The sequence below is a fragment of the Hevea brasiliensis genome, chromosome 11, assembly GCF_030052815.1.
Source record: "Hevea brasiliensis isolate MT/VB/25A 57/8 chromosome 11, ASM3005281v1, whole genome shotgun sequence".
NCBI lineage: Eukaryota > Viridiplantae > Streptophyta > Magnoliopsida > Malpighiales > Euphorbiaceae > Hevea > Hevea brasiliensis.
Window position 1 is genome coordinate 4,875,105 of NC_079503.1, and position 20,661 is coordinate 4,895,765.

Genomic DNA, 20,661 nt, shown 5'->3' on the forward strand with positions numbered 1-20,661 from the left:
TAATGGAAAGGTTGTTGAAAATCATATTGAGACTTTGTTGATATAAAGGAGTTGGGATTGTTTGAAATGATTTTTGGAAGTGTTTTTCACAGGTTCCGAAGAACTGTTTTCTCCATTTTTAGCCGGTACTCTGCTGGATTTTCTTTAAAATTTTCGGAACCCCAAATAAATTATAATTTCAATAAATGACTTAAATAAATAATATTTCACAAGTTGTAGTCAAACTATGATAAAAATAAATTAAGGTAAAATAGAGTGTTCCGGTACGCCGTGTGACATAGCTTACTCGGATATACTGTAGACGGGTAAGGGGTATCATAGTTTCGAACTGCAGACACAAGGGTAGAGCATAAGGTAGAATAGGTAGGAATATCAGTTATTAGTGATCGGATTGGGGAAGACCGTCCAATGATATAATTTGATGTTTTGAAAATAAAATGGACTTTTATTTAAGATCGATTCTAGTTTATTTTATTTATTCTATTTTTATTTTATTCATTATGTTTTTTATTGTTTGCATTGCATTGATCGTCTTTCCGATCTCTCTTAACTAATACCTTCTTTAACCAATCTGATCTCGTTATAACCTTATCTGATCTGATCTTTAGTCATACTCTTATTCAAACGATCTCTTCCGTCTGGACCCTATTACTATCTGATCTCTAGTCATACCCTTATTCAAACGATCTCTGGTCAATCATCATAACCGACCTCACTTATTCGATCTCTTCCCCCTCTGGAATCTTCTCTTGATGCAGAACTGGGATACAACTGGATTTCTCGCTTATCATTGCGACGCCTAGGGCCTCACGAACATTTAATGCTTGGACGAGTATAAAGAGGAGGAGGGGGGGGGGGGGGGAGGGGTTGAGTCATTCACACACTTTGCTCTCTCTATTTCTTTAAGCCTCTCGACGTTCTCTCTCGATTTCCCCAACTTTTCCGATGTCGATTTACAATCTAGTAAGAGTTTCATCTTTTTTCGGTCAGATTTTACTTCATTTCTTGAAAATGAGCAGCACCGATAGTTAAAGAGTTGCAAGCCTACCCTCCGTTCACTTTTCATGAACCTCCAAAGAAGGTGATGAGGCCGAACTAGGTGGGCGATATAAACCTACTACAACTATCATTCCGATCACCTATCAGCCTGCAGGGCCAAAGCAAAAACAGGCTCTGGTCATGAAGAAAGAGAATCTACTTATGGACAAACTCCCATTAGTCCTCAGGTTAGCCTATCTCGAATCAATTAACCAAGAATTCAATCTCCTAACCGACTCTTAAAGCTCATTAGATGTCATGGGGATTTTTGAGCCGGCCACTTCTTCGATGAAACGGATTTGATTATATTGTACGAAGAACAACTGAAGGCCGGACTACGATTCCCCCTAGAGCAATTTTATAAAGACATCCTGAAGTATCACCAAGTCAGCGTAGCTCAAGAGCATTCGAACTCTTGGCAGACTCTGGTGGCCTTTAGAGGTCTTTGTCAAGCTAAGGGACTTGAGCCCACAGTAAAGGTCTTCGCCGAACTACATAGGCTTGCTCGGCGAAAGGATGATGAATTCTGGTTTTTTCAAGCGAAGCCGAACTGCTGACTCTTCACCGATCTCCCTTCCTCGCTAAAACATTGGAAAGATCAGTTCTTTATCCTCAGGAGTAAAGATTCCAATGGTTTCGTGGGCATTCCATGTAGTTGGAATTACTTGGTCCCAAAGCCAAAAAAGAAGATCACTTTGAATAAAGGTGAGGACGCCATGGTGAAGGAACTGAAAAACCAGTCGATCACTCGTAGATCCTCGTGTTTGGATGTGATCATGGCTAAACTGAAATGGTGGATAATGAGTGTGAACGCCCATAAAAATATCGAACCGCAACTGTCTAATCTCGACCCCAGGACTGGTAAACCTAAATCTGAAGTCTTTTAGTCCTAGTGAACTCACTAACTTGTTTTCTGTGCAGGTATGGTGGGAAGTGAGACTGCAAAGGAAAGTCATAAACAAAAAAGGGAGCTCACTCAGAAGGTGTTAGAGATGAAGGAAGCTACTGCCGCTGTCAAGGCACAGAGACTGGTTCTGGTGGAAGTGTTGAGTTATCTTATCCAAACTCACAAATAGTCGACCTCGGAGGTAGATATCTTCACTCCTGAGCCTCCCACTTAACCTGCTAAACCTCTTCCCCAACCTCTGATCTCTTCAAGTGTAAAGGGCGGATCTTCGAGATCGGCAATCCTAGCAAGGCAACCGCTTTCCCGGGGTGCTCAATTTCTACTTCAATCATTAGAGAGGAACTGCTTGGTACGGGGGAATACCGATCTAGCCAAGGTTTTAGGCGCTTCAATCTGCTTCCCCGAAGATCGAACTTGGATGGGTCTAGAGAGCATGGAAGATCTTTTGACTCAAACGATGAACTTGGGCTTAGAGGCAGTTGCGAACCAACAAATGCTCAGAGAAAAGGCCCACCTCTTAAAGAGGGAGATCATCAAGGCGGTCCAGGATGCAACGGCTGCAAAGACCCAACTTTTGGCTGCTAATGAGAGAATCGTCAATCTGGAGGGGCAAGTGAGATCTTATGAAGGGAGAACGGCTCAGTTAGAGAAGGAACTTGAAGATGCCCAGGCTTGTCGAGCTGCTGATCTGGCTCAATTCTCCCAAGAGATAAAAGTAAAGGAGGATGAAGCTCTAGTGAAGGAAGCTGGCGCTTATGTGAATGCCCACAGTGATCTCCTTGCCGAGCTGGTCAAGCCCTACCCTGAAGAAGACTTTACCTGGTTGGAAAAGCTCGACTCAGGTGTCGAGGACGAGAGTGAAGATGAGCAAGAGAGAGAGGAGAACATAGATGTTGAAAATGTCACTGAAGATCGAGCTGGGAAAGACCCTCCTGCCTAATGACTTTGTAATCATATCTTTTGAGATGAATAATCTCTTTTGTGATCAATTTTCTTGATGAGATTGGGAAAACATCAGACCATGCACAAGTATTGAATAGATCAGAAAGAATTAACTGCCAATCAATTGAATAAAGTTGAACATAGAATTAGACGATCCTGAGATCAGTTATCAATCATAAGACTGCCTTACAGAGATCAGAAAACCATCGTACATGAACATGAGATCAGATAGCCCTGAGATCGAATATCAATTGAAACTCAAAACATTTGAAGAGTGATTTGTAAAATCGAAAAGGTAACTTGAGATTGGATCATAATTGAAGTACTTAAGTTTGGAATAATTGTTAGAGATCGGATCAACTTTATTAGTGGTGTTTGAACAATTCAGGTCAGACAACTAATCACTAAACTAACTACAATTTAGAATTTTGAGGTATTTGAACAAAGTAAGATCAAAAAATAACAAAATGCAAGATTGGATGATCCGAAGATTGGACATTGATCAGAACAGGTTGAATAAAAGAAAAGAGACCAACCTAACTTAAAGGTGCATGAAAACACAGTTTTGAAACTTAAACACACTATGAAAAGATCAGAAAACAACCTAACCGTTGAATTATTCTGGAGTTGCATTTATTTGGGGAACGATTCGAACCATTGCTGAATTCAGACAATTGACCTGTGATTGGATCGTAATTTAGGTAATTTATTGAGATCGGAGGATGTTAAGATGGGAAATTTATTCACTGAAATTAAAATTGCGTCATAACTTTAAAAGAGAAATTTGTATATTAAATAAGTTATGTATTTAAAGGCTGACCAAAATATAGCATTTACAATGTACATATGACTTTGAAGGTTGAGCACGGAAAGTACTCGTATTTATGAAAAGAAAACATCCGAATCTCTTATGATGGTAGCCCTGACCACCTCACATGCTATAAAAATACATAAGGGGTCAGATTTGCCATCTAAGCCTAAACACTGGGGCTCATCATTTGGTTCAAATCGAATCGAACTATCAAAATTGAATTACTATATTTTAGAAATCAAATCAAACCGAACTAAGCAATTTTGATTTGGTTTGATTCAAATCGATTGATTTTGAGTTTTGATGGATTTTTTAATTTAGAGTTGATTTTCAAGTTATTTGGTATGATTTTGACCTTGATTTGAAACTAATAACTATTAATCAATGAAATTAAATAATTTATATATATATAATTACATATAATTCATAAATTTCCTATAAAAATAAATCAATTTAAAAATTAATAAAGTTATTCTATTTGGTTAGATTCAACCAATTTTTTTCTTTCCAATAACGAATAGAACCAAAATAACCAAAATTTTTAGAATATAAAACCGAACCAAACCGAACTGAATTACCGAATTAATACGGTTTGGTTTGATTTATTCGGTTCAAACTGAATAGTACTCGCCCTTACTAAACACCGAGTTAATATCATAACTAAGTCATATTGGGACGAATTTAGTCTCAAGACCGGAATTAAAAAAATTATCTACCCAACCATGCAATGCTAATATCAATTGAACTGCCTAATACAACGTTGGAAAAACCACTTGTGTAATCGAGGGGCAAGGGTAGAGCCATGACCTATCAATTGGGAAAACTCTAGGGTCAAATAACTGGAAAACCACAAGCCAAGTAAGGAACAAAGTAATGCCTCGATCTAACTGAAAAAATAATAATTATAACTTAAGAGGATGTGATTCTGAAGGCAAGTTAAGAGTTCAAGTAGTTCATACTCCCTCCAACTAGTTTAGGTCAAAATGCTTTTGTGCAAGAAGTTGGAAGATCCATCACCCTTTAAGGAAAACCAGTCGGATAAGTCACTTATAACCCTAAATCAACTGGCTGACCCCTCTTGTTACTAGTTCATGAATGTCAGAATAATCATAACTCCAGAGACGACCTGATTTATCCCTGATATAATCGTTAGTGATTAAGACAATCCACTTGCTCAATATTTATAAATGTTAAGATGGTATTGGATACTCAATCTTATAAATGGAGGAACCTCTAACCTGAGATAACCTTAGAAGAGAGTAAGGTACAATCTAGTTTTCATGATTCTCAAGAAAACATACCCTTAAAAAGATACAAGTCAGTATGAAAAGTAGTCTCATATCCCCCTAGACACTTATCAAATTTACTCAACCCTACCTTCATTAGCCATATGTCTCAACCTTATTAGCCCATTCATTCCTTAGTAATCAACTATGGTAATATTATATCATATATACAAAAAAATAAACATAAAATTATGTAAAAAAAATAAATTTAAATCACGAGTATAATAAAGTGCTATGCATATTATAAAAAAAACTAATATATAGTTAAATAAGTGAATAGTTAAATAAGTGGAGCAAAGCTCATTATTATATTTTATTTTTTAAATATTTTTTAATAATTTTTTTAACAGAGATAAATTCATTAGGGATTTGGATGCCCATCTAGCTCAAGCTAAAAATAAGGCATAAGCCATCTTCTTCTTCATTAGTGGCAAGAGAACAGCAGTAACTTGGAGAGGAGATTGGCTTCGCTGCTCTTGATGTCTATTGTTAAGCTAAGCATCAACACCGAACCCATAAGCCTAGCTTCCCATCGAAGCCCCCACCACAAATACCCCGCACTTTTTTTAAAAATAAATTTAATTATAAATATATTAAATCAACAATATATTTTTTAATCATATATTAATATTATTATTTTTATTAATGATTTGTTATTAAAATTTAAAATTATTTTCTCTTTAAAAAAATTATAAAAAAATTATAATTTTTAGTGTAACAATTGAGATCCTAATAAAAAATAAAATGAAATTAAAATTAAAACTAAAATCTAATCAAAATTATTTGCAACTAAACTATAATAAAATCAAAATTTTGATTATAAATAAAAATTATAATTTTAAATTTTATAAAATTTTATAAAAATTAAAATCGAAAGCACACACCTCTTTCATTAGGCTCACAGATTTGAAATTTACAGCTCAGAAACTTTTTGGGTCCAATCCAATTTTTAAGAGTTAAGATGGATCCGAATGACGGAATGAGCACCCAACGGAGTTCTGCTTTCTCCAAAACTCACACGGAGAAGGAGACCTGTATTCATCAAATTCATTGGTACTTGGATTGGATCCACCTAAGACTGCACAAATAACACAGAATGGCGTACCTCAGCATGGGAGAGGCGCACCGGAGAATAACTGATTACCTAAACCGCTTCTCCGATGCCGTGTTTTCCCAAGACGGACCTTCCCTAAAACAGCTCCTCTCTTTCTCCTCCAACTCTCCCTCTCTCCTCGCCCTTGCCGATGCCCTCAATGTCTTCCAGGTCCAATTACACATTCCTCTAAGCTTATAAGTTTATTGCATGGAATCGGTGTTTTGATTTCTGCTGTTTGTGTTAATGTCACAGGACGCTAATAGATTGATTAAGCAATCGGAGAAATATTCCCAATATGGGGAAATAAAAGCTCAACTTTTCCGGTCCTCGTAAAAGTTATCGACTTGGAAACTTGGTGGATACTTACTCTGCCTTTGAAAAAGCGGCCAAGTATTGATTTTTAAATTTTGATTTCCTACTTTCAGTTCACTGAACTTGTAATCAAAATTTGATTTCCTACTTTTAATTCACTGAACTTGTTGTGCTGTATGAAGTTAAATATTATGATTAATTATTTTTTCTGTGTGCAACTTGTGTAAATGCAACAAGTTGAATTTGCTGATAAAATTATCACCTTCCCTTGGCAATCACAATTTCATAAACCATTGAATCATAAATAAAAAGATTTTTCTCTGATTAAGCACCAGTAGCTCCAAAAGAGTTGGTCTCCACAAAACAACAATCCTTTCAGTTTTTCATACAGGCAGATACAGTTGTGTGCAAATAATCAATTGAATTTGCCAATGCCCTGCTTTTGGGCTGCAACATTCTATCGCAAACAAGATTGCTGTTAAGTTGGAAGAACTGAATATCGTAAGGCAGTCGCCATGTGCCTTATCATTACAACTAAACAGTAAAGCCCAATGATTCATTTCAAGATTTTCAATAATCAAATGGAATATTCCAGAAAGTGAACAAGTTTTATTTTCTGTTCCTTTCATCTTATAATGTGAGAACGAGGAAGTTGATCATAAAAGCGAAAAACCTATTTACTGACAACTAAGTGTAGAGACTAACTTCTCACACAAACATTAGCATAATAATACAAAGAAATAGCATAGTTAATTTCGTAGAAATGAAAGCTCACTGATCTTGGGTAGAATTGGGTTTCTCCATTTCTGCCATTTTTCTTTTGGCTGGCAATAGATATTACAAGAAGCATTCAAATTCTAAGAATAAAGCCACTTACCAAAATTCAGGTTCATTTGAAAATAAAGCATATCCTGGTCCTATTTATGCATCCAATATCCGTATTATAAAAACAGCAAAGCTGAAAATCCCTAAAAAGGGAAAGGGGTCCTTTAATTGCTGTTAAATCTGGCTAAACAAAGCCCAAAGTAGCAGGCTACAAAAGTACACATTCAATAATTTTACATACCAGGTTCCACTCGTTTATCTGCAGCTCAAAACAGATGAAATGCTTGAACTAAGCGATAACATCGCTGGGTATGATCAACAATTGCAAGGATCAATACTAATTCAATTACCTTCTGCACTACCATAACATACACATCTATAAACATCGTTCTTGAGAAATATATGCTCATGTGGCGTCACAATAAAATTGCCCAGCCCAACTGCAATTCATTTGAGAAGATGAGACAACTATCGAACTGGTTAGGAGATACTTACTAAGGAGTAGGCAAAAGAACAGATCCTGGGAATGATAGAGACCCATTATTGGGAGCACCCTTAATATTGAGAATTGAAGTAACCAAGTTGTATATCTGAATATTCTCAAAAGATGGCACCTTTCGTCCCCTTGCAAAATGCGGTCCATGACCAATGAAGATCGTCCTCATGGAGAAAAATGCATTGTCATAGCCATGTGCTCCTCCACATTCTTGATGTTTTGATCTCTTCTGTTCCACCTCAAAACCCTCTTCAACCAGCCCTATTATCGGTGGAATTCTGTCACTTACCGAATAATGAAGCCTACTAGGCAGCTCCTCCTTAAGATACACTTTCAAATGCTTTCCGTTCTGAACTTTTCCCGACTGCAGTCCTTCGTTTATCTTCCCCACAACGCTCGATGGTGACACACCTGGAGGGGGGCGAATTGAGAGCATTGAAGTATAGTACTGTACCCATTCAGCTGGAATTTTGATCCAATGGGCCAAATCATCCAGAAATATCAACTTCTTATCACATGTACCAACCATGCCATGATCGCCCACCATAATAATATGAACATCCTCAAAAACCCCTCTCTTTTCTAGCCCATTAATCAACCTCCCAATCATCTTATCAATTCCAGAAACAGCTTCAGTTATCTCTGGATCATCAGGTCCCACCAGGTGGCCCTGATGATCAGGATCATGAAAATACAATGTCATAAACACAGGAATTTCAGCGCTAGGCAAATCAAAATAGCTCAAAATCTTATCGACCCGTTCCTCAAATGGAACTGACTCCTTATAAAACATACAAAACCCTTCAGGGCAATTCCAAGAACCTTTATGCACCTCAGCCCCAGGCCAAAAATAGGTAGCAGCCCTTAACCCATGATTGGCCACAGTCTCCCAGAGTGGCTCACCAAGCCACCACTTGGGCTCGTGGCTTCTCATAGTAAAGACTTCACCGGTGATTGGATCGACAAAACGGTTGTTGATAATGCCATGATAAGCAGGGTAAAGCCCAGTAACAATTGAGTAATGATTAGGGAAAGTAACAGTAGGAAATACTGGAATCAAACCCGTCACGGCCTCAGTACCGTTGGCGATCAAACGGTGAATATTGGGCGTTGGAGTCTTGAATTGGTACCCGAACCGGAACCCATCGGAAGAAATCAAGATAACCACAGGGTGATTGAGCTTGATTAACGCACGGGATGTCGTTTCGATAGAAGACGATGTCTGCGCAGGCGCAGGCGAAGAAGAAGAAGAAGAAGAAGACGAAGTAGAGAAGAAGAAGAGGAAAGCGAAGGCAGAGGCAGCAGAGATAGCAATGCAGGTGATGAGGAGGAGAGAGATGAAGATGATGGTGGTGGTGTGTTTCCGAGAAGGATTGGATGAGTTATGTGAGTCTTCTTCTTGAGTAGGTCTTTGTGTAGGATTTGTGGAATTCAAAGCCGAATCAGTACCCATAATTCAAAAAACTAAAACTTTTAAACCTTTACAGAGAAAGATCTTTCTTTCTATCAGAAGTTGAACATAGCGGAAGGTTACCTGTAAAGATAGGGAATTGAAATGGAAACGGAGTGAGATGGGATTCTACAGGTCACAAAGGAGAAGTGACTGACTTGTTCCGATGGGTGGGCCGATTGGACTCTGGAGGAGCATGGAGGCAATCAAAGATGAGGAGGCGTTTGTTGATGGACAGTGAGATTATTGTTGGGTCCCAAGTCGCAATAATTGTCCTCGAAATGTCTCACGTGAGCTTGCAGCGGGCTTGCAATACAAAACTCAAACACTGGCTTGAGTGGCTTTTCAACGTCTCCTTGTAAACGTGTGGATTGGATTTGTACCAGTGCCTTCTCATGGGACACCAGTCACTCACTACCCATGAGCCCAAGGCGAGTCGACGATGCTTTTTCATAATTTGTAATTACATGGGACATGAACTATGGATTGGGTGTGCTCACTTCAAGGGTTTAGCAAGAAAAATCAGCGTGAATTAGACCATGGACATATGAATTGAATATCTAATAGCATTAGAATTTCCTTTAATTATTATGACTATTTTAGAGTAATTTTATATGATTATTATGATATAATTAAAAGTGTATTATCAAATTTATATTTATATTTTAATTAATAATATATTTATGATATATATAATATAATTTATAATTTAAAATATAAAAAATACTTATTAAATATATTAAATAGTTAAGATTTTAAATAAGTTTTAAAAATATTTGTATTAAAAATATGATAATATAAAATTTTAAAATATTAATATAATAAAAATAAAAATTTGATAATGATAGTGCGCTAAATTAATAAAAATTTGTTTTAAAAATTATTATATTTTTTAATTTTATAAATAACTTTCTTTTACATTAATTTATGTAATTTTATTATCCAAATTAAATACTATTTTAAATTATGAAAAATTTAATATATATATATATATATGCAAATCAAATTTATTTTTTAAATAAAATAACAGAGTTTGAATAAATTTAATTTGATAAGCGAATTTATATTTATTATTAATTTATTTTAATTTTTAAACATTTTAATCTATTTATATTTTTAAAACTTATTATTATACCTTTTTCTATTATATTACATTTAAGTTTTTTTTTCTAGAATATTACATTTAAGTTAATATTACAAGTTAATAATATAACAAATAGCTTTCATAAAAATATGATAGAATTAAATAATAATAATAATAATAATAATAATTCTTTAATTAATAAATATTTTTATTTATATAAGGAATTAAAATGACACTAAATTTAATATTTTAATTTAAATAATTAAATATAATACTATTGATATTTATAATTAAGATGGGCCTTCGAATGAAATATGTGTGTATTATATCTACAGTATAATGTACATATGGCTTTGAAGGTTGAGCACAGTAAGTACTCGTATTTATGAAAATAAGCATCTTAATCTCTTGCGATGGTAGTCCTGATCGCCTCACATGCTATAAAAATACATAAGGGATCAGATTCACCATCTAAGCCCAAACACCAAGTCAATATCAAAACCAAGTCGTATTGGGACGAATTTAGTCTCGAGACACAAATTAAAAAAGTCATCTACTCAACCATGCCTTGCTGAAATCAATCATACCGCCTAATAAAAACGTAAAAAAAATCACTTGTGTAATCACGAGGGGCAACAGTAGCGCTATAACCTACCAGTTGAGAAAACTCTAGGGTTAAATAACCGAAAACGACTAAGCCAAGTAAGGAACAAAGTAACGCATCAATCAAACTGGAAAAATAATAATTATAACTTAGGAGCATCTGATTCTTAAGGCAAGTTAAGAGTCGAGCAATTCGTATTCCTGCCGATTGGTTTAGGTCAAAATGCTTAAGTGCAAGGAGTCAGAAGATCTATCACCCCTTAAGGAAAACTCGTCTGATAAGTCACTTATAACCCTAAATTAACTAACTGACCCCTCTTGTCACTAGTTCATGAATATCATAATGATTTTGATTATAGAGACGACCTGATTTAACCCTGACATAATCGTCATTGATTGAGACAATCCACTTACACAATCTTTATAAATGTCAATGTAGTATTAGATACCCAATTATATAAAATGGATGAACTTCCAACCTAAAAAAACCTTAAAAGAGAGTAAGGTACAATCTAGTTTTCATGATTCTCAATGAAACATACTCTTAAAAATATACAAGTCAACATAAAAGTAATCTTATATCCCCTAGACACTTATCAAATTTACTCAACCCTACCTTCATCGGCCACATGTTGTAATATTATTAGCCCATTCATTCCTTAGTAATCAATTATGGTAATATTATACCATATATATATATATATATATATATATATATATATATATATAAACATAAAATTATGTAAAAAAAATTTAAATCATGAGTATAATAACGTGCTATGCATGTTATTAAAAAAATTGATATATAGTTAAATAAGTGGAGCAAAGCTCATTATTTTATTTTATTTTTTTAATATTTTTTAATAATTTTTTTTTTATCAGAGATAAATTCATTAGGGATTTGGATGCCCATCTGGCTCAAGCTAAAAATAAGGCATAAGCCATCTTCTTCTTCATTAGTGGCAAGAGAACAGCAGCAACATAGAGAGGAGATTGGCTTCACTGCTTTTGATGTCCATTGTTAAGCTAAACATTAACACCAAACCCATTAGCCTAACTTCCGATCGGAGCGCCCACCACATATAACCCGCACTTTTTTTTAAAAATAATTTTAATTATAAATATATTAAATCAACAATATATTTTTTAATCATATATTAATATTATTATTTTTATTAATGATTTGTTATTAAAATTTAAAATTATTTTTACTCTTTAAAAAAATTATAAAAAAATTATAATTTTTAGTGTAATAATTGAGATCCTAATAAAAAATAAAGTGAAATTAAAATTAAAACTAAAATCTAATCAAAATTATTTGCAACTAAACTATAATCAAATCAAAATTTTGATTATAAATAAAAATTATAATTTTAAATTTTATAAAATTTTATAAAAATTAAAATCGAAAGCACATAACCCTTACATTAGGCTCACAGATTTGAAATTTACAGCCCAGAAACTTTTTGGGTCCAATCCAATTTTTAAGAGTTAAGATGGATCCGAATGAGCACCCAACGGAGTTCTGCTTTCTCCAAAACTCACACGGAGAAGGAGACCTATATTCATCGATTCATTGGCACTTGGATTGGATCCACCTAAGACTGCACAAATAACACAGAATGGCGTACCTTAGCATGGGAGAGGCGCACCGGAGAATAACTGATTACCTAAACCGCTTCTCCGATGCCGTGTTTTCCCAAGACGGACCTTCCCTCAAACAGCTCCTCTCTTTCTCCTCCAACTCTCCCTCTCTCCTCGCCCTTGCCGATGCCCTCAATGTCTTCCAGGTCCAATTACACATTCCTCTAAGCATGTTAGTTTATTGTATGGAATCAGTGTTTTGATTTCTGATGTTTTTGTTAATGTCACAGGACGCTAATAGATTGATTAAGCAATCGGAGAAATATTCCCAATATGGGGAAATAACAGCTCCACTTTTCCGGTCTCTCCAAAGTTATCGACTTGGAAACTTGGTGGATACTTACTCTGCCTTTGAAAAAGCGGCCAAGTATTGATTTTTAAATTTTGATTTCCTACTTTCAGTTCACTGAAATTGTAATCAAAATTTGATTTCCTACTTTTAATTCACTGAACTTGTTGTGCGGTATGAAGTTAAATATTATGATTAATTATTTTTTTCTGTGTGCAACTTGTGTGAATGCAGTGCCTTCATTCAGGAGTTTCGAAATTGGGAATCGGCTTGGGCTTTGGAGGCTCTGTTTGTCGTTGCCTATGAAATTAGGGTTCTTGCAGAGAGGGTAAAATTTTTTACTTAATATCAGCAGGTTGTTGTTAATATGTATTTACGATTTTTCAGGAGGGAGTTTTAGCTGTAACTCAAGTATCACTGTCATATTTGTAGGCTGATAAAGATTTGGCTTCAAATGGAAAATCTCCGGAAAAATTGAAGGCAGCGGGTTCATTCCTCATGAAAGTGTTTGGCGTTCTTGCTGTATGTTTATCTATTCCCCATATTTTGATATGTCTTTTAACCCTGTGCATCTTGATGGCAAAAGTTTATATTGTCAATGCTAACTGTTTAATGGGGCTTGTAAATTTATAGGGAAAAGGCCCAAAACGTGTAGGAGCTTTATATGTGACTTGCCAGTTGTTCAAAATATATTTCAAGGTGGTGGCTTTTTCCAGCTTCTCTCTGCTGGTTATGTTATAGAATGTTTCTATCTCCTTGTTTTCAAATTGTATATATTTTTCAAAAATGGAATGTATTATTAAAAACCTTTTTTTTGGGAGGGAGGTGTTATGAGAAAGCTCGAGTAGGCTAAGTTTCATCAAGAAATCTAAAGTTTACTGCTTTGCAGCTCGGTACAGTTCATCTTTGCCGCAGTGTGATAAGGAGTATTGAAACTGCTCGAATTTTTGATTTTGAGGAGTTCCCTAAGAGAGATAAGGTCAGAGCTTGGTAGCAAATTATTACTTTTTTTTTTCTTTTGATGGAAATTTTGTTATTATTTATATATAAGATTAGAGTATTTCCCTATCTATTACAGGTCACCTACATGTATTATACTGGCCGTTTGGAAGTTTTCAATGAAAATTTTCCTGCTGTAAGTGCTTCAGTTTCCTCTGAAATAAGGATATAAAACTTGCATTAATGTAAGCCTTATGTTTTGGAGTGTGCTTCAAAGCATGGACTTGTAGTCCTCGTCATTTTTAATTGATGACATACTGTTGACTATGCATGGGCCAAGCCATTGCTTTAGCTGATTTCATTGGATCTTTGAACCTTACATGAATTCACAATCTTATTATGCATGCAAAGGCTCAAGAATTAAACATTGGTGTCTCCTAATTATCTTTATTCATTGAATTTGATTTTGTGTGTGATCTGGCAGGCTGATCATAAATTATCATATGCCTTAATGCACTGCAACCCCCACAATGAAGCAAATATAAGGTTTGATTCAGGTGTGCTTGTTGCATATATTTTGTCTGCAGGATTATATTTTGTCTGCATGATGATGAAACCTTTTTTTCTTTTAATATATTGGAATTTTAAATAAGCTGCAGAATGAGGGGGTAATTCTGCCCCTTATCATAACTTTGCTGCACCACTGAGTAGGATTTGAACTTGAGACCTTTCGATGGAGATTCTAAGCTTTCACTGCTGGGCTTTGAGACTTTGAGTGCTTCTTTGCAACAAATCTTTATTGTTGTCTTGGGATATTTTTTTGTTAGAATGATGCTTTTATCAGCATTTAGTTATACTTGGCCAAACTGCATTCTAGTAATACATATTACCATAGTTATTTAAGGCCCACCTCATGCTCAAGGCTCACCAGGCTCGAACCCTAGTGCCTTATGCACCTAGGTGTGCGTCTTTGTTCCAAGCACAAGGTTCTAGAAGGCATGCTTTCTTTATTTCTATCTTAAGCTAGCACTTTCATTGGCAAAAATGACAACTACATAAACTCAAACCAGCAAACCCAATTCAAGATATATGCCAAAGGAAAAAAAAGAAAAGCATCACATTTATTTGATTTTTATGAACTTTTTAAATATTTTACTTTCGCGCCTCACCTAGTTGCGCCTTGCGCCTTGCGCCTTGGCGCCTTAGTGCACCTTGAGCATTTAATAACTATGCATATTACATAGTTAAATTACTGATAATTGCTTCTCTGATTGTGCTGAAATACTATATTTTGATTTTTAATTTGGCTAAAAACAATGGAAATTTGTTACTTGGGAGAAAGGAAAAACAGGAACCAAAATATTACAAAAGGTGTAAATGTTGTATGCACATACTAAATAAAAGCGTAAAATAGATGAAAGCATCAAAACAAAATAGTCTTTTCTGGAGGCTGTGGTTCTATATCTCCAAGATGAGGCAAATTGGAACTATATTTTGTTAACTCTGGTTTTAATGTGGCATGCTTACTCATTTTGAACCTTCTTTCATTTGATTCCGTGTCATTTAATAATGTTGCAATTCCTAGCCCACCTCTTTTTTAAAAAAATCTTTGGTTGTTCAGGATGATTCTAAAATATTTGATACCTGTGAAGCTTTCAATAGGTATCTTGCCTAAAGATTGGCTCCTGGAAAAGTATAACCTAGTTGAGGTAAGCCTACCATTTGAATTGTTTGTTTTGTTGTCTTGGCTTTGTAAATTTATTCCTTCCAGTACTCACAGAAAATTATATTATACTTAGTAACCATGTTGACCAGTAAGCAGGGACAAGGAACAAATCACCAACATATAGATAATATTTCACTTCTAGAAATTTGAATTTTGGGGCCAACAACTCTTTTAGTGTCTTACAAGCATCCATGTGCTCAGAAATACATGTAATTGTACTGCACCTATCTAATAAGCACTGGTTAAACTTGACAGTACAGAAATGTTGTTCAAGCTCTAAAAAGGGGTGATCTTCGACTTCTTCGACATGCCCTCCAGGAGCATGAAGACCGGTATGTTTGATTTCTACTTGCGTGGTGAATTAACGCAACAGAATTAGTGGAGTAAAAGCTAAGTGCTGAGCCTTTCATTTTCTTTTTAGGTTTCTAAGGTCAGGTGTGTTTCTTGTTCTGGAGAAGCTAGAGCTGCAGGTTTATCAAAGATTGCTGAAAAAAATGTAAGTTCCTTGCATAGTTATGTAGAGGTATTAGTATGAATGCATATGATTATTCGTCAAGAGTGTTCACTAATGGTTGTAAAATGACTGTCTTGCAGTTACATCATCCAAAAGCAGAAGGACCCGAGCAAAGCTCACCAGATGAAGTTGGAAATAATTATTAAAGCGTTAAAGTGGCTTGAGATGGACATGGATTTGGATGAGGTATTTTATCTGTTCTTGTCTTATCTTTGGCCATGGCATTTTATGCTTTCTTTGTTGTTTGCCATTTGCCTCTTAGTTATCTGATTGGAAATTCTGTTATTGGCAGGTGGAATGTATTGTGGCCATATTAATAAACAAGAACCTTGTTAAAGGATACTTTGCACATAAAAGCAAAGTCGCAGTGTTAAGCAAGCAAGATCCCTTTCCCAAGTTAAATGGAAAGCCTGTTAATTCATAGAGGTGGCTAACATGCTGTTTATATACAATACAATGAGCCAGTATGACAGCAATAGGCATGCTAGTTGCATGATTGAAGTTCAATTTATTTACTAAGTAGCACATATGGCTTCTGTTCTGAAAAATATAAATATCTGCTTGCTTGTGAACGTGCCAGTATAGTCACTGTTGTTGTATCAGCCAAATTTTGTCTCGTTTACTTCTATGCTTACGGCTAAATGCAATGATTTTTCACCTGACTGGGCTAGATCATCAGTCTGCATGTGTTTCTTCTGCATCCATTTCTCGTTTTATTGTCCTTTATCCAGAGCCAAGTTTGACACGAAGCTTTTCGCCTTACCTTTGCATGTTGCTATGAATTGGCTTACTTCCCCAAAATCCCCTACCCCACCAATCTGTTTTTCTCTGAAAATTCCGGACTGTCGGCTTGAAAAACTAGCTTTTGCCAGAGTCCCTTGATTCATCCACTATTTTCCTAAAGCATGTTGAACAAATGGTTGAATTTGAGCTTCTCTATTTGTGACTTTATTAGCAGGAAAGTGAAATCGAGAGAAATTTCAATTGAATGAGTGTACAATGGCCTCATTGACTCAAATCACGCCTCTGTATATTCAGCGAAAGAGAATGCGTTTAACAATAAAACAATTGGTGGGTACAAATTAAATAGTTCCCTTGCTTTCTGGATGACAATGGAAATGGATAGTTCCATCAGCTTAGTTATCTGAAACATCATCAATACTTAATTTTTATCAGTCTACATTTCTGTCTGTATTACAAGATACAATGAATAATCTATAAACAATTAGAGACATGGTACCTGGTTTCCTTTGTCTGGTGAAGAAAACTAGTGTTGCAAACCCAACCATGATCACCGCTCTCATCACCTGGCCAAAACAGAGGAAGCAATGAGATTTACATCTTCTGAATTTAATATTCGTTCATTCTTTTAATAATAATAATATATTCTTTTGAAGATTAAACACTATTTGATACTGCAGAGGGAAAAGATAAACCTGTCCAATCGGGCCTCTAGAAGTTTCAGCATCTGTTGAACCCTCAATTATTGATTCCTTGTGTCTTTGACTTGGAGAAGTCTCGTCTCCTGCTTTGCCCTGAATGTCAGTGCCACCAGGCACGCAAATCTGAGAACAATAAGAAAAACTAAACTATAGAATGTAAAATTGTAGACAAAAATGAAACAGAAGTCATCGATGCCATGCACTTGGACATAATAATGAGTTCCAAGATTGTTCTAGTCTAACCTGACTTATGAAACAATGATTAGGAGACTGTAAAAACCATAGAGAAAATAATAATACCTCTCTCCCATTTTCTGCTATGGGATAACTCATCTGTCCCAGTTGGCCTTTTTCTTCTGCATGGCCACTTCTCATTAGATCCATTATTTGTGTTCCACCAGCTGTGATGCACAGGCCTTTTCCTCCATCAGGAAATATCCAGGCGCCATAGCATTCTGAAGAATGAGGTTGACCTCCTGAATTACCTTGAATGTTTGCATCTTGTAAAACTTCTGCTTGAATTCCTTTTCCGTTCTTTTGTTTGAGTGGATTGCCGCCAGAATGTCTTCTCCTGGCGAACAAGTTACTCAGTAAGTGTATGCCTTTCTCAATAAGCATTCTTCCTGAAACCGAAGCTCTTTCTCCTGTTGATGCTCTTGCTAATTTTTCAGAAGATGTATTTGCTTCCTGTATGTCAACTTTATGCATAACTTTGACTTTATCCTTCAAATCTTTTTTTTTTCCTTTAGCTTGAATACGTCCAGCTCTTAACTCCTCCAATTGACCTGTCTCATGAGACGATGTAGACCCAGCAAGAGCTCTAACAAAACCGATTTGCTCCTCTCTTTTTCTGATATGTGTCGAGGCTTGTTGCACATCTCCTGTACGGTGTGTAGTCTTGCTTGACTGAGATTTTATTGGTGTAGGTCTCATATCCTGCTTTTAACACAAGTTCTACAGATAATAATTTTGCAGAAACAAAAACTTGCTGGTAATAACTAATAACAAACTGAGAATTTCATGTAAGGCAGAAGCATAAGCATACCTGATTTAGACTATTTTCAAAGGCACTAATCATATTTCTTATCTTGCCGGGAGTTTTCTCCAGTGGGCTCCGCTTCTCTGGGTCATTAGCTTCATCTGCCTTAAGTTCTGCAGGGGCTTGATTCTTTGCAGCAACTACCGATCCTGAGCTCCCTAGAAATGAAGCTTCTTCTGAATAAATGATCCTGCTAGGATCATTAGTGAAATGAGTTCCTTCTACATCCTTACGACCAGATTTTCCTTTATTGAAAAGAATGGAGCAAACAATTGAACTCAAACCAGCTTCAATCACTTCACGTTGAAGAAGGGTTCTGTGTGAATCTTGAGAAAATAGAACAGTCCAGAAATCAAGAAAAAGATCCGCAGGTAAGGAAAATGCAAAACAGGACGACTTTTTTTTTTTTCCCCCTGCTTTCTGCTAAAAACTTTTCATAATCACTTAAAGCAAGATCAAACCTGAGACATCGTGATTGAACATTAAAGATGGTGCAACATTACTACCAACAGTAGTAGCATGTGTTGGACTTCTAAGTTCACTATTGAGAAGTTCGTCGTGCTTCTTTCTCAATGCTGATTCTCTCTGCCAAGTGCAAACAAACACCACACAAATTAAGAGAAGAAGAGACCCTGCTTTTCATCTTGTAAGTTCTAGCACGCGGGTACATAAAACACTTGAATTTCTGGTTCGCTATGCTTTTATAAATTAAGTTTATGACCCTTAGAAATGCAATTGATTGAAAGGCACAATGGAATTCAAGTCAAAGGAAATAGGCTGTAGAAACAATACCATGATCCGGATACGCTGGCGGTCTTCTTCATTAAGTACAAACTGCAACTTCATATGCACATGCCCGCCTCCTTCAAAGGGAAATATGTCATCCCAAACGCCTTTCTCAATCACCAACCTGGTTTCAACAACTGCCATTAAACACGATCAACACTCATCAGCCTCACAGCTTCAGTACTTAGAGATGGAAGCAAAATGGGAAAGAATTGAGCAAAACCTATATGTGATATTTCTTTTCCTTGAGCATCCTGAAGTGTAACTATCAAATTGTTGCGAAGAGTTGTTAATGGACTGCACACAACTTGGATATATAAGCAAAATTCTGAACTTGTTAAACAGAAGAAAGAGTAGAAACCAGACTAATATAAATGGATAAGTTACAAAAAGAAATCCCCCTTGTCCCAAGTTTGGTACTCTCTTTTGCCCATGGAAACTGCATTATGAAATATGAACATCAGTAGAATTCTCTTCTCCAGAAAGAAAAGCAGAAATTCCCAAAAACAGGACAAATAATTGGAGTTCATCGCATACTCTTTAAGGACATTTGTGAGATGGAGGATGATGATTGAAAAGCCATGAATTCCAGAACTGGATTGAAACAAAACAAGCATCAAAATAACTGCCAGTTTTGAATTATGGTGAAGAAGATAAAGTGCTTTAGAACCTGAAACTTGGATGGTTCCTGGCATCAGAGATAAAAGCTTTGTGAAGTAGGGCAAAAAGTATGTATCAGATCAAGTAGCAACATGAAAGTAGAAAGTAAACTTTGATCTTAACAACTTGAAAATTTAAATAGATTGATTCAATTCTAGCAAGACTGGCGATTCTAGCAAGGCTGGCTGTATGGATGCAAGTTGAGGGTGTTGAAAAATGGATTGGATGGGAAAGTGCGGTTGTGGTTGGACTTGCAGGAAGTTAAAATAGTGGGGTCCATATAATTTCTCATTTTTGGGAAGCCAGTTCTCTATTTGTCTTATTAGTATAGTAGCTCAAATTTTTTGAGTCCTACCCATGGCAGCCTTTCAACTTGGACAAATTTCCAGATAAAATCATAAAATACAAGCACCGAGGGGAGGAAGAAAAGAAACTTTAAATCGAGAGATCTGATGCTCAGAAAATTAACTCAAAGGACAAGGATCTGGTTAATGTAAGAGACATGCTCCGTTTGACTGATTGATGCCTTCCTTTGTTAACTGTTTTTAATCGAATATATTTGATTTTGATTTCTAAGAATCCTTTGGATCTCCATGTTCAAGCTGAAAGCTACATGCTGATTATTTTTGGCTGCCTGACCAATGAAAATGGTATTTTATGTCAGAGCTTTCATCTCAAGGCTACAGTTTGGTTAATCTAGCGGTAATTAGAAGCCCAAATTGAACTCGTCTGACTTGGACCTTAACAGGATGTACTCAGAATGCCTTGCAAA

General features: G+C 35.8%; 4 protein-coding genes and 1 long non-coding RNA gene across 16 annotated transcripts; 3 read left to right on the forward strand and 2 right to left on the reverse strand.

Annotated features, from left to right (window-relative positions):
* The first annotated feature begins 5,967 nt into the window (after positions 1-5,967).
* On the forward strand, positions 5,968-6,665 carry LOC131170530 (enhanced ethylene response protein 5-like). Its single transcript, XM_058129712.1, has 2 exons — positions 5,968-6,248; positions 6,333-6,665. The coding sequence occupies exons 1-2, from the start codon at positions 6,081-6,083 to the stop codon at positions 6,411-6,413; spliced, it is 249 nt and encodes an 82-aa protein (XP_057985695.1). The 5' UTR covers positions 5,968-6,080; the 3' UTR covers positions 6,414-6,665.
* Positions 6,666-7,351: 686 nt separating this feature from the next.
* Positions 7,352-9,552, reverse strand: LOC110647033 (uncharacterized). The gene has a single exon (XM_021800679.2). The coding sequence runs from the start codon at positions 9,164-9,166 to the stop codon at positions 7,712-7,714; it is 1,455 nt and encodes a 484-aa protein (XP_021656371.2). The 5' UTR covers positions 9,167-9,552; the 3' UTR covers positions 7,352-7,711.
* Positions 9,553-12,355: 2,803 nt separating this feature from the next.
* Positions 12,356-16,621, forward strand: LOC110647034 (enhanced ethylene response protein 5). Its single transcript, XM_021800680.2, has 13 exons — positions 12,356-12,640; positions 12,725-12,861; positions 13,018-13,111; positions 13,216-13,305; positions 13,417-13,482; positions 13,673-13,762; positions 13,862-13,918; positions 14,207-14,268; positions 15,344-15,431; positions 15,704-15,780; positions 15,870-15,944; positions 16,043-16,148; positions 16,255-16,621. The coding sequence occupies exons 1-13, from the start codon at positions 12,473-12,475 to the stop codon at positions 16,384-16,386; spliced, it is 1,242 nt and encodes a 413-aa protein (XP_021656372.2). The 5' UTR covers positions 12,356-12,472; the 3' UTR covers positions 16,387-16,621.
* Positions 16,360-20,613, reverse strand: LOC110647031 (uncharacterized). Of its 12 annotated transcripts, XM_058129723.1 has the most exons (11): positions 19,900-20,295; positions 19,767-19,823; positions 19,617-19,668; positions 19,453-19,526; positions 19,236-19,366; positions 18,905-19,028; positions 18,450-18,769; positions 17,705-18,343; positions 17,399-17,527; positions 17,203-17,269; positions 16,360-17,106 (listed from the first exon to the last, which is right to left on the reverse strand). In XM_058129723.1, exons 1-11 carry the CDS (start codon positions 19,922-19,924, stop codon positions 17,099-17,101), a joined length of 1,626 nt encoding a protein of 541 aa, XP_057985706.1. In that variant the 5' UTR covers positions 19,925-20,295; the 3' UTR covers positions 16,360-17,098. The 12 variants fall into 12 exon arrangements, with proteins under 12 accessions (XP_057985706.1, XP_057985704.1, XP_057985705.1 ...); XM_058129721.1 differs by having other exon boundaries at positions 19,236-19,353; positions 19,767-20,362; XM_058129722.1 differs by having other exon boundaries at positions 19,617-19,823; positions 19,900-20,357.
* On the forward strand, positions 18,958-19,526 carry LOC131170531 (uncharacterized). The gene is made up of 2 exons (XR_009141317.1): positions 18,958-19,089; positions 19,190-19,526. It is a non-coding gene; the product is annotated as an uncharacterized LOC131170531 (long non-coding RNA).
* Positions 20,614-20,661: the final 48 nt, after the last annotated feature.